Here is a 13,818-nt window from a genome sequence, read left to right on the forward strand (position 1 = left end):
ACAACCATGTTGAAAGACACATCCCGTGGTCGTGGAAAAGATGTTAGTCTGTTTGAGAAGGGTCAAATCATTGGCATGCATCAAGCAGAGAAAACATCTAAAGAGATTGCAGAAACTACTAAAATTGGGTTAAGACTTTTTTTTTTGGCCAGGCAGTGTATGTGCTCAGCATTTTGACCCAGCCCCTTGCACAGCCGTTGGCTGCCATTGTGTGGCGCGCGGGGACCAAGGGTTTGGGTGTGGGGATTGAACCGGGTACTGTGATACTGTGATAAATGGAACCATGAATTCTGCTTTCTATCAGAAAAGGCTCAAGGAGAATATCCCGCTATCCACTGGTAAAATCAAGCTGAACCCATCTTTGGTTTCTCAGCAAGATAGTTGTCCAAAACACACAAGTGAGTCCACTAATAAATGGCTACAGAAAAGTGAAATGAAAGCTGCCTAGTCAGAGTCAGATTTCTGACCTTAATCTCAATGAGTTGCTTGGGCATGACCTTAAAAGGGGCGGGCACGCTGGAAAGTGCTACAATGTAGATGAGTTACAACAACTCTGCAAAAATGGGTGAGCCAAAATCACCCAACATCACTGTAAAAGATGCATTGCAAATTGAGGGAGGTCTGGCCTGTCATTATGGTTTAGGAGACAGTCACCTTTTTTCTATGTTTTTTTTTATCTATAATAAAAGAAACTTGTCATTTAAAATATTACTCGTGGGTTCATTGACAGCCTCTTTGAATAATATACAAATTATTCTTGTTGTTCTGAAACAATTAAGTGTGACATACAAAAAACAAAAACAGGTATGGGGCAAACACTTTTTCACTGTACATCTTTAGTGGAGTCTACTTTAAATAAAGCTTGTTTTTATTTTGCCATTCTGAATGGATGCACAAATGCTCACAGCCCATCCGACAGCCTAAATGACGCTGCTTTGCCTTGGCCTCTGTGTATGGTTCGGCATAAACTGGAGTCATTACCCTGAGGGGGATCTGCTAAGTGGTGTTTTTAGGCTTCAGAAATCAGAGCTGTGCTTCAGACTTAAAATAAACATGAGTGACACCAGGGAACCGATTCAACCATTGTAGAGTCACTCAAAGTACTTTTTGTGTCCTCTGAGAACGAAATATCCATAGTTGAGTAATGGACCAATTGGACTCTTTGGATTGGCAATAAAAATAGAGGGGATTACGTAATTCATGAAACCGACATCTGTCAGTATAAGAATGAAAGCTTTTAGCGAGAGTACAATACAACACCATGACAAAGGCAGGTGAACGGATGTTGCAGTTAGCATTTAAAAAGACTCAGAACACTACACACTAGAGGCAGACAAGACAGACTCTTTGTGGTGACTATATGCAGCACTGGTGAAAACGACAAACATGAGATTGACAAAACTGGAAAGCTTTTTATTCTTAAAAAAAAGTGAGTTTTGTGCATAGTTCATAGTTGTTACTTTCGCCTCTTCATGTACCTATTTGCTGTGATAACATGGAAGGAAGTGCAATAATGTACAATTCTGTATAGTTAAGTGCACATAGATCACTGTTGCACTGACAGCATTGACACTTTCTCCCAATAGCAATATCACAACAGATTTTCTCAAATGTTCTCTATTAGTAGGTGTACTTTTGTTAGAACAAACTCAAGTATGTTTCCCCTCTTGCTCAGTCCCAACCTTGGGGCTTCAGCTTATGTTCACATCAATCTTAATGAAAGGTAATTTGGCCTGATTTTTCCTTTTCTCATTTTGCTTCTAATTCTAAGTATACAGTTTCCACTTTCTTTTTTTACTCATACCTCTCCAACCCAGACAACTGTGTTGGCTCTTTTGATGTCTGATACCTCACAGTGAGGTGTTCTCTGTTTGCCATTCAGGATGAAGAGGGACTCAACCGATGGTGTCACCAGGTACTGTCCGAACAACCCACTTGAGACTATCACTCGGTTAGGCCCCCCCCAAGGCCAGGCCTGGGGGGAGAGAGGCTCTTTGAGGCCCCGGAGAACCTCTGTGTGGCCAGATGACAGATCAGCAAACAAAAGATCTGCGCCCGACCCGGAGACTGCCACAACCACATGTTGGATTGATTCGGTGAAAGAAGGCTGGAAAACCATATCAGAAACATTAATTGGCTCGTCTATCTCTTGGTTCAGATTCAGCTCCCCCTGGAATGACACTGTCTGTACCGTCAGCTTGGAGCTCCATGGGTCCGGTGTCACAATGTAGCGACCGTCTGGTGACACATAAGCCCGACCTGTTACATTCTGATTTGGACCAACAACAGCGTCTGTCACACTATCGATGAGGAGCTGGGATGGGGAATGCAGAAGACTCTTGCTCTGACACTGAATGAAGTAAAAACCGCTCAGGTGTGTATAGGCCATGCTTTCAGGTATGCAGCTATAGTTCTTCAGGCTGATGGTTTTGACATGGTGGAAGGTCTCCAGATCAATCTTGTGGACCGCTGGTTCATTTTTGAGGAAGACAAATGCAAACCTATATGGAGAAAGTACATGGGGGCGGATTATACATCTAACTTCTTATTAAAACTCTAATTTGCTTTTGCTCTTTGACCTAAATGAGAAATATAATCAAGACTACTATACATTGTTGTGGCTGGCTTACCTCACATGAGTTATAATGAGGTTAGTCGGAGGGATAAAGAAGTCATTCACCCTTTGGAAGGTTGTTCGAATGGCGTGATGAACTTCACCAACACTGGCTTGTGGAATTACCTGAAAACACATCAATAAATGTTTAAATATGAGTTCCTGAATGCCATCTATTGAATATCTTTGAATTACAATTATTGCAGCCGTGATTTCAAAGCTTATGTAAAGAAAAAGATCTTCTCTAGGGCTGTTGGTTTTATTTACGAAAGCAAAAAGGTATAAAAGTCTGCCTTTTTTTTTTGACAAATGGCAAATTGTTTCTCCAAATTAGTTTTATTTATGTGTCAACCCCCTTTACTCTACTACCTTCAATAAAATCCAGCACAATCAATTGCCTTATGACCGTCCTTGTAGTTTACTTAGTCCCAATATAAAATATGCTATTTTGTGAAGGTTTGTTGGAAAACCTTCGCAAAATAGCATATATAAGATACCCACTATATGGTTAAAACTGAAGAACACACTTTAACATATAGAGAAGTATTAATTTTAAAACTAAAGACAAAGAGACCTTCTGGCATAAAAAAAAATGTCACAAAAAAAAAAAAAACACCCCTCAGATTAAGCAAGAACCTCAAAATAATATATATATATATATATATATATATATATATATATATATATATATATATATATATATATTTATATATATATATATATATATATATATATATATATATATATATATATATATATATATATATATATTCCATTAAGGATGAACATTACACTGAATCTGCACCGATGGTAAACCACAGAAGAAAAAAACTGTAGGATAAAGGCTGTAATGTTTCTGTAAAATGGAACATTGATAATGCGCAGAGAATATGTGACTGAAACAAAAATACTATGAAGTTTCATTTAAGTAGAAAAGACCTTGAGGTATTGCTGTACATTTAAAAGCAGAGTAGATTTTTTACAATTTGCCCCCACTTAGTTCTGACACAGTACGTAAATCTGGATGATTTTCCTTAGACTGATTCTTTCTTGTATTATATAATGGAAGGAGTTGTAGCCCATCGATTATTGGATTAAAAAGCCCAACTAACCAGTTTAAATGATATTTTTGTTTTATTTTTATCTGCTCCAAATTCCTCTTCCCTCCCAAGGGGCACAAAATTAATATGCAGTGCATTGAATGGGACGCATTGCTGTGTTAAATTACACTAATGTGTAACTTGTGCTTTTTCACAGTCAGCAATTATTTGTCACTCTATTTCACATCTCTTTCATTGTGTTTGAGTTTTCAGTGAGACTTGTTGTTTCTTCTTCTGCATATTTCTTTAAGATTAGTTTTATTCCTCACAGTAGAAATATGGCACCAGATTAATGATCAGTCAAAGCTGGATTGAGTTAGCAAGTTCATAAGCAGCTTCATGGTACCGTTGATCCTGATAGTCATTGTTGATAATTGGTTAAAGTGGATAGGTTCAGAGACATACCGCTGGGTTGAGCTCGCTTCATGGTGCGGACCCTCTGATGTTTGAATGTTGCTATAGAGTTAAATGTTTTGAAACGTTTCAAAGCAGACCTCCAGCCGTGTAGGATGATTGGCATCTGTTTTCTGACCAGTCATTGTTATTTTGACACTTTTTGGGTACCTTCTAGGCATTTATACTGATTTGTATATGTATTTCGGGCTAATTGAAAGGCTGCTAGGAATTCCATGCAAACTTGGATATAGGAAGGGGAAGTGTACATTGACAGGTGTAGGCATGAATTTATACATCTGAATTTTTTTGTGCAGTGCAAATAACAGGATATATCCCCAACCCAGACTTTCTGTAATAAAGCTTCATGCTCTTTTGAACACAAGTCCTTTAGAGAGGCAATACATCTAAAATAGTGTAGATCAACGGTTTATGCTGTGTTAGGTCTAAACTTTGCCTGGACCATTCTAATTCTTACAGAGAATTCCTAGAAAGTATTGACAATGTAGGTTTAACAACACTATATTGCCTAAGCGTGTGTTGGTTTATCTAATAAAATCCCAATAAAATAGTTTGAGGGTATTTTCGGACAAAATGCAAGAATGTTGCTTTAAAGGACACAGTATATCAAAAACAACATTTTTGAAAGTAAAAATGGAATCACAAGACTAATAAAACATATTTTCAATACTGATAGCGATCAACAGCAGAAAATACAACTCTGTAATTGTAAAGAGACATTTATCGTTTTAGCCCAGTTTGATAACTATTAACATCAAAAAGTTTAAATGATAAATTCAAATACGCACTATAAATTTGAGTTATTGTTATTATTAAAACCCTTTTGAAAAGCAGCATATTATATTTTAGCTCCTCCTGAATACCCACTCACTTTTTTCCACTTCTTCTTAGGTAAAGTGAAGGCTCATCTACCAAATACTAACCACCAGAGCTTGTTCAGGTGACAACCCTATACATCATGAAACAGATAAACATCTGCAGTTTATGACCTGAGCTGATGATATGTGGCTCTGCCTCAGTTCTCCATAACAACATCTCACTCAGAGATGGTTGTCTCAAGAGAACAAACAACTATAAAAGCTTCATCTTTCATGTCATCCTCCTGGCACTGAATCAGCAAGTTTGCAATGTGAAACGGATGCTCATAGACCTTTGATATGCTTCTGAAAGTCCACAAAACAAGCCTCATCATACACACCAGAACAACGAAGTCAAATGGAGGTAATAATATGATTGGGTAAAAAAATGAAAATAAAAAATAAAGAATTAAAAATGCCTTTTGACCCACAACATCTTCTTTCTGGAGCCATTACAAATTTAATTCTGTAAACCTCTGGAGACTTGATGTTGGAGAAGCAAAATAGACTATGAATTTACAATTCCCTAGCAATTCTCTTAAAGATGCATTTTAGTACTCAAGTTGAATTATAAATATGCATTCTAAAAAAGAAAAATTTTGACCATGAATACAGTTGAACTGCTGTACTGCTATCACCCCAAACATCAGCCTGTTGTTCTGTCAGAACAGCATATGCTAGCAGATTGGCATATATTGCTCTAATACGCATGCATGCACATGCACAACAGAGACTTATTCCCACATTAAATTTTAGCAGCAGTGTTCCACCAAGCAAAAACACATTTATTTTAACTTTAAAAAAAAGAAAATCAGCTTTGATAATACTGTCATTTCTTAGATGTAGAAACGGCCCGACATGATTGAAGTTTCTGGGATGTTGAGTGAAGAAGCATCTATACCTAAAACCGTATTAGTGTATATTAATTTAAAATAATTTACTTTAGTAGTAGAAAAATATGTGTGTGGGAATTTAAATTTGGTTAGATTTTGTTTTCATGTATAAAATCATAGAAAACATCTGATGTGCTTTATATAGTGACTCAGAATTCATTTAGGTTCTGACAGAACATTGGACCTGTTCAGGCCAACAACACTGTGGTCCAGCACAGGACACAGTTCCAAAGGACAGGGGATAGAGCCTTTACAGGATGGGAGGCTCTGGCCCAGAGCATCTCATAGCTCCACAGACGATAGATGTTTTAAAAGGAAATTACTTTTTTTTTTAAAAGCATAGTAAATGTTTTTATATTCTATTTTATGTTGCTGATTTTATGTAAAGTGCATTAAGAATTAAATTTCTTCTCATTATAATTATCAAACAAAGTTTTAAATTATTAGTCAAGTAAATTAATAAATGCAACAAACAAATTTATTATGGTTATTACTAATGATTTTAGCATTGAAAAAAACAAACAAAAAAAAAACAATAATTTGATTCCGTACTAAGAAGGCATTTCTGTATTAATTACATTAGGAAAGTCATCTGGTGTTGCAGCTGGACTACCAACACCAGCATGCAGCACAGAACTCCGAACCCAGGACTTCAATGACAGTTTTCCAATGATAGTCATGTGTGGCTTTGTTAAAAGTTCTAATTTACTCACACACTAGAGTGTGGCTCTAAGGAAACACTGTTGGAAAGCACATGTCGACTGAAGGAAAAAAAAAAAAAGTGCTTTTGGTCCAAACCAATGAGCATACAGAAGAACTTTTTTAGTGTAAATACACTGATAGATATATTATGTTCACACTGTTTTTTGGTCAAACATAGCTTTTCCTTTTTGTCTTCTCTCTAGTACAAAATCAGTGTTGTACCTAAAAACATTTGATTTTTTTTATCTTGTTCCACTTCAGAGGGTCCATTTTTGTCTCTATTGTATTAAAACCGCTTAAGTAAATCTAACTAATTGTTAAGTCTGACTTTAATGAGTCACCTCCTTTTTAAGTTGCAGTGCTTTTAAGTCTCTGGATAAAGAAAAACAAGGATGAATAATAAAAAGATCATTTATTAATTCTAAATGTACCCATCAGTAGCTTTATTATTTTTGCAACTTTTTTTGATATTTTAGTTTCTTTAATAAAAATAAAAATAAAACTATATTTAACTCTGTGCACAAAGTATAAAAACAAGAACCTTGTTACAACCATTCCAGAACTGGCTATGAAAGGAGTTAATGAGTTTAATCTACAATTACTCTGGTATTATTAGGCAGCTGCTGTGGCCTGCAGTGCTGAGGGTGTGCTGTACTGAATGCCACAAGCATGCCTTTGTTAAAGTTCATCACTGGATTATATATTCACACACTAAATGACAAGACTCAATTAGGTTTTACTCTGTCCACTTCCTGATTAAATACATAAGGAGATTTTGGTTCTGACAGAAATGTTTTTATTTCTTCTTCAATTTAACAATATCCACACTAATGAAGCATCAGGATATTTTTATAATTTCATATTTAGTAGGCATTCATCTGCATAAAAGGTTTTATTAATTCTCCGGTGTATTCATGATTTAGAAAATAGTTTTATTGTAATGCATGTTGCATTTGATTAATGATCTCACTATTCCCGGGGAGAAAACTACATCATGAATTATGAAGAAAAACATTTAACTCTTGAAATTAAAGTTTGATGCAGAATTCTTATACTAACCGTTTACCTTCTGTAGGAATAGATACGTTACATGTTTTATACCATACACCTTAAAGAATGTAAGAATACTAAATTAGATATAAGCTTCGTGATGATATCTTTGTATGGATTGCCATGTGTACAGCAGAGTACTGACAGTATAAAGCATATCTGCTGTGTACAGAAATATTAAGGATTTCCTCAATGAAACTTCTTAAATCTCAATATGAACGCACTCTGCATTAAACAATACTTCAGCTGAAATGCAAAAGTGTTTTTATTAAACCAAATAATCGAACTTCGAGATACCTGATTGTTTTAGAAATGTAAAGATATCAGCTTTACTGATATGTCTTTATGCTGAAGTGTGGCTAAACATTTCCATTTAAGTCCCATTTGACACAAAAGGTTTGTTCAAAGTCTTTAGAAGTAACATTGTAAACATGAACCATACTAGATGTTTACAACTAAATCAAATACATTTAAAAAAAATCTGATTTATTGATTCCAAAGCAAAATGTATTGTCAAAATATTTTTTCTCTTTTTTCTTGGATTGTTGTAGATGTTGATTTGCACTGAATTCTTGAGAATCCTTTAACAATCTGTTGTTGTTAAAGAAACAGGATGCCAACAGTTGTCCTTATTGTTCTATATTTTATAAAGAATTATTCTAGAAGTTAAGTTTCAGAGGAGACCATATAATAGATCATGCCTTAATTATGAGCTTGTTGGGCCTCTTGAAGTGATTTTCTCTGACGTTTTCCAACAGAATAATACAAGATATACAGAAGTATCTAAGTTTCCTCAAGAATTACAGTCTGCTGTGTCCCTTCTTGTAGGTGACTTCACAATTGTGTCTGTTGTCCAGATGAACACCAAGGTATTTACAGTATACACCGCCGTCACCTCAACTTTTTCTCACATTACTGTATGTAAATAGCATTTGACTTGTTCCTGTTTCTTCTGAAATCTAAAACCACCCCCCTTGTTTTGTTCACACTCAGGATCTGTCAATTGTTTCCATATCATGCCACGAAGCAGTTCACCAGCTCCATGTGCTAAACTTCTTGTCCAACTTTAATGCATCGATTGACTGTAGAGTCATTAGAGTATTTATGCAGTAGGGAAAGTTTGAAGTGTACAGAATAAAAAGAAATTGCAAGTAAATTAGGTTGAGTGAATAAAATGCACTGAATTAATCAAACAACATGAATCTAACTTTTGCTCCCCTCCGATCCGTTGGAATTTGGCCAGGTTTAGCTCTGCAATTGCCCTGTCCAAATCCAGTCCCAACAACTTCCAAGAGCTCATTTCAAAACTTCAAAAGCAACTTCTTATCACAGGCATAGATGAAGACATGCTGGTTTTGAAAATAGAGCACAAACCAATTTTGTAGGATCCTATGCATTGTTAATACAAAGATCCAAAACAAAAACAAAATGTTTGGGCAGAAACTGCATGTGTGATGGATGCAAATGGAAACCTTTCATTATGTCAAAGGCCTATTAAGCAAAGTGCTCACTACCTCCTATTGTATTCCTATGAATTAAAAAATATCACACATCATATGCTCAAGCTCCATGGAATAATGGGAACAACATGGGATAAGTAACGGAGGTTTTAGACATTGGTTTGTGGAGTGCAGTGTGGTTACAGAGGAAGTAGGATTTCTGGGAAAGGCAGAAGAGATGCCACAGAACTGTGTGGTACAGACCTCTAGGACTCTGGGGCTGACATTGTCTGGACCTGGAGTATTATTGCAGTTAATTCTCTAAGTTGATTCTTTCCTTGACTTATAGAGATGGATCAGTTGTTGGTTGATGGTAGATCACCATTTTCTGATTTAGTTGAGAACAATTCCATATAGGCATGAGGGTCCTTGGCAGTGGTAGAAGATGGCATATTTGAGGAATGAGAGGGAAGTTTTGGGTCAAAGGAAGAGAGGATGTCTGCTTGTAATTTTTCTTTTTCTTGTTTATTTAAAGATGTTTTTTTAAATTATCTGTAAACAGTTTTAGATACACATTCCACACATAGGCCCACCATGTTTAGGTAATTTTGTTAGAAAAATAAATAAATAAAAGGGATATTGAATTTTAGTACCTGGTTTGTAATTCCTCAGAAACTTAAAAAAAAAAAAAATCTATGTTTGGATCTTGCCAGTTCTTATACAGGACTACTATACTGACAGTCTGAAAAGGCCATGTCTGTCTCTGTATGGCAGATTCCTCCCTTTGTCTACTCTAATGAGAACCCCCCCTCTGATATTTACACAAAGTTATTGAACCATCTTTTAAACCCTGCTGCTCAAAAATACCACAGGCACTGAGATGAATCCACATTTACAGCCATTTCCGCAGCAGCAGTGTTTAAAACGAAAGCCACAATCATACACATGTATGATATTGCTGAAGAGCAGCCACGTTGCTGGTAGCGACAGGCAGCTACCAGCCATGTCAATTACTTTCAGTTCAAATGATATTATTATTGTCAAACATTTATTTCCGTTTTGATCCATGCAGCCAGCAATCCATTTTCTGGCTTCTATGCAATTGTGCTTTTTTGATAGATTCATGCCATGTTCACTAATTACTCATTACTTCTGGAAATATGCAGGCAAGAGGAGTAATTGATGAGATGAAAAACACTTTTCTGTGCTAAACATCTCTCCTGTTGTTTTTGATGAAATGAGAAGGAAACAGTTTTGTCTTTGAATATTATTTTTCTCTATAGATGTTTGAAACAAGTCTATTTATCTACCAAGACAACCACAGCTGAGGTGGTGAAGACTGAAATAAATTTCATTCTGTGTGGCAAAGAACAGCAAATATAAGCAAAGAAAATTAGAGCCCGTTTGGCCTGACAGATTGTAACTTGGAAATAATTGTAAAGCCCACACACATATGGTTGATTTTTCTTTAGACTCTGATTTTTCAATCCATAGTGGCAACTTTAAATGTGCAATACAATATGCAACAAAGCATCAAAATTCAGGAACATTGTGTATAAGATCAGCATAACAAGGTGGGATTTCTCTTATTATAAGAGCATGGGTGTTAAGATCTGTAAAAAAGCCGTAAAATAAATACATTTTATTGCTGTAAAAATTTTAAAACTTTAAATTTTTAAATCACATTTACTGAGTGAAGGAAAACCCCATTCAAATCAAAGAAGTCATCACTCCAAATGTAGACAATTTCACAAAATGTGTCCTAGTGTTGGGCTTCAACACATTTGTTTATGATTACCCTCGACTGTTCTAGTTAAACAGTTCAACTGAAACATCATTAGTTCAACTTTTTCCAACTTTTTTTAATATTCTTTTTTGATTCTGCATTTTTTATTTTATTTATTTTTTTTCCTACTTGCTTTGATTCTGTTTTATTTTCCTATTTTTTAATCATGTAAAGCACTTTGCATTGACTTTGTACTGAATTGTGTTATACAAATAAATTTGCCCTGCCTTGCCTTCAATCAAAATCTGCAGGTAATGTGTGATAGATTATTTTGTGTGGGCTTATTGGGTAAACAAGACACGCCCACAAAAGCGAGCTCTCCAAAAAGTGCGGTTTTAGTCCTCCGCCTCTATTGACATAAATACTGGAAGGGGGGATCACATTAGCCTGCCTGATTATCAGAGATCAATTCTTTATTTAACCAAAAGGGGGAATTCCAATAACTAGGGACTCACCTGCAGATATTTGGTAAGTGTTGCTGTTACCTATTGTGTAAGAGTGCATTCACACTGAATGCGATTCCAGCTACAAAGTCTCCACATTTAAGTGCAGTCGCTTGCCTGACATATAACAATGACTTTTTATTTGCATAACAGGTTTCACTACTGTCACTTCACCGAGTGATCAATTAACTCCGGTTTTTATCAAGTGAGTCATAGTGTTTTATTCATATTGGAAAGCCAAAAAGTGTCGCTTTAGTCCCTGAGTCAACTAGATCCTCCAGAGATGCCCCCAATTAGGGGAGTGCTGGATCGAGCTGCTGCTTGTTCAAGTTCTGAGAATGTCCCCGCTTTAGGGCAGGATCGCTCGGACAACAGAGGTAAGGTGAGGAGGTGCTCTGGAGCTCAGGCATGAGCAACGGAAAATTAGAGCAGAACCCTCACTCAGACTGCACCATAGCAAGGCAGAGGCTGCTGGCTGTACCCCACTCTGGAGCTACGGTAGGACAATCTTTATATTAGAGTAGGATAGTGGAAGACAGGATCAAGATGTTGAAACAGGGGCTGACTGTACCCCGCTCTAGAGCTGCAAGAGGATTAATTGAAGGATTTAACAGTCCTTTGAAGGCTTGAATTAAAATAACTTTTTAAATCCACATGCAAACCTCTGAAGAGCATTTCCTACTTCATCCTATACAAATTTGACAGTCTGCTGTCACACTCTAAAGCTGTGTGGTAACTTTAATATTTTTCATTTTCAAAATGAGTGGCACATTTCAAATATTTTATTAATCTGACCTTTAGTTTATTTGCAGTGCATATATTTAGTTAACTCTAATTGTTAGTTTGTTATATTTTGGTTAAACTACAATTGAATTTTTTTTTTCTTTGAGTTGCCAGTTTCCTTTGATTCTGCTGCAGGAAGGCTGCAATGAGCTTCAGCTTTCCTCTCTATTGGTCATTGCAGGCTAATCAGCAGGTCAGACTATTTGTTGTAATGGGAAGGGACATTCGTTTTGGATAGTTTTGTTAATTTGTTAAATTTAAATAGTACTTAGAGTATGGTGAGTATTTCTCTGTTTAATTAAGTTTATTTGTTTAATTTGTCAGTCAGTTATCCCCCATCAGCCACTATTTAAGTTTCCCTCAAGTCTTGTTTGAGAGGTCAGTTTTTGCTTGAGTTCTTTATGTTAGTACCTGAATTAAAGTATGTTTTGTTGACCTCTTTCTTTGGGCCCAGTTTATAATTTTTTAAAAACAGTTTTTAAATAAATTAACACCTTTTTTTTTCAGTGGTTTTCTGGCTGGTTAGTCAAATCCTTCACAGTGAACATTTTTTCTATCTACGATATTTTTTGAAAAATGATCTTCTCCGCAACGCTCTTTCAACCTGCACCACAACCATATCCAGCCCTTATTTGGTTGCCATGGCCCAACAAGACAAAAGAAATTTCAACTCCACCGCCCATTGTGTCACAAGTGCTGCATCACCGCCGCATTATGAAATCGCATAAATTGTGCCTGTCAGTGTCGCATTGCTTTGCATCGTAACACTCCTGTTGTGCACCTGTGCATATAGATAACATGAATCCGTCACCGAAAAATCTAAAATTTGAATAAAAAGTACATTTCAGGACTGTACAATGAAAATACCAGATTATGATTCCTTTAAAACATTGATGTCTTTCAGAAAATGTTGGCAGATGGCTTGTTATACTCAGCCAGGTTTGGCTAGTTTTTCTTTTCTGTTAAACTAAGTTTTACTTTCTGTAATCACGTGCATAGTTAGTGTGGAGCCTCCTGCATAATTATTGATTAATGCAATCAGTTGTTCCTTATCACTACATTGGCTCAAAGTAAACGACTCTGTCTGGTATCCTTAGACATTTTGCCAATTGATGAAATGCATCTAAATTTAAGTATATATTTTTTAAAAAGGATATCACTGAAATAAATGTGATTAACTATGTCTTTCTGTACAGAATTCAAAAACATTCTGTTTTCTGTACAATAATTCCAACTTGTTTTTTTTTTAAACTTTAATTAATAAACTAAATTGAACAAAGGTAGCACTAACAAAGCCTATTTTTGCAGGAAGATTTTTACCAATGAGTCAAGAGTTTTTAAACAGCAACTGGGTTGGAAAAAGGACCCACCATTTGACTTAACAGCCCACAGTAAGAAAGATGGAAGCCTGTGCTTAAAACCTGTTGATCCATCTTTGGCTGCAGTTATATCATTCAGTATTTTTTAATTATCTTACTTTTATCAATATTTGGAATAAGGCTGTATCAAACTAAATGTGGAATCGTGCAACCGTATTAAATACTTTCCTGACACACTTTGGAAGTGTGGAATAAAAAAGATTTGTCTGTTCTTAGCCTCACAGGCTGCAAACACAGGTCATGAGAGATTAGAATGAGTTCACACAGCCTCAGAGGACTGTTGTTTTGAGAAGATCTATCTGGCCAGTGAAAGATATATAAACCTAACAGGGGATGGCCTTGATGAACTCAAGTTGTT

The 13,818-nt window shown here is 35.9% G+C and overlaps 1 protein-coding gene across 1 annotated transcript in view; it reads right to left on the minus strand.

Moving 5' to 3' along the window:
- Positions 1-241: 241 nt before the first annotated feature.
- Positions 242-13,818, minus strand: part of fstl4 (follistatin-like 4) — a 249,648-nt gene continuing 236,071 nt past the window's right edge. Inside the window, exons 15-16 of the mRNA XM_038307643.1 lie at positions 2,631-2,740; positions 242-2,501 (exon numbers count right to left, since the gene is read on the minus strand). Coding sequence (XP_038163571.1) covers positions 1,799-2,501; positions 2,631-2,740 — 813 coding nt within the window. The 3' untranslated portion in view covers positions 242-1,798. The remainder of the gene's footprint in view (positions 2,502-2,630; positions 2,741-13,818) is intronic.

The sequence above is a fragment of the Cyprinodon tularosa genome, unplaced genomic scaffold (genome assembly GCF_016077235.1).
Source record: "Cyprinodon tularosa strain WSP-4 unplaced genomic scaffold, ASM1607723v1 ctg617, whole genome shotgun sequence".
In the NCBI taxonomy this organism is placed as follows: domain Eukaryota; kingdom Metazoa; phylum Chordata; class Actinopteri; order Cyprinodontiformes; family Cyprinodontidae; genus Cyprinodon; species Cyprinodon tularosa.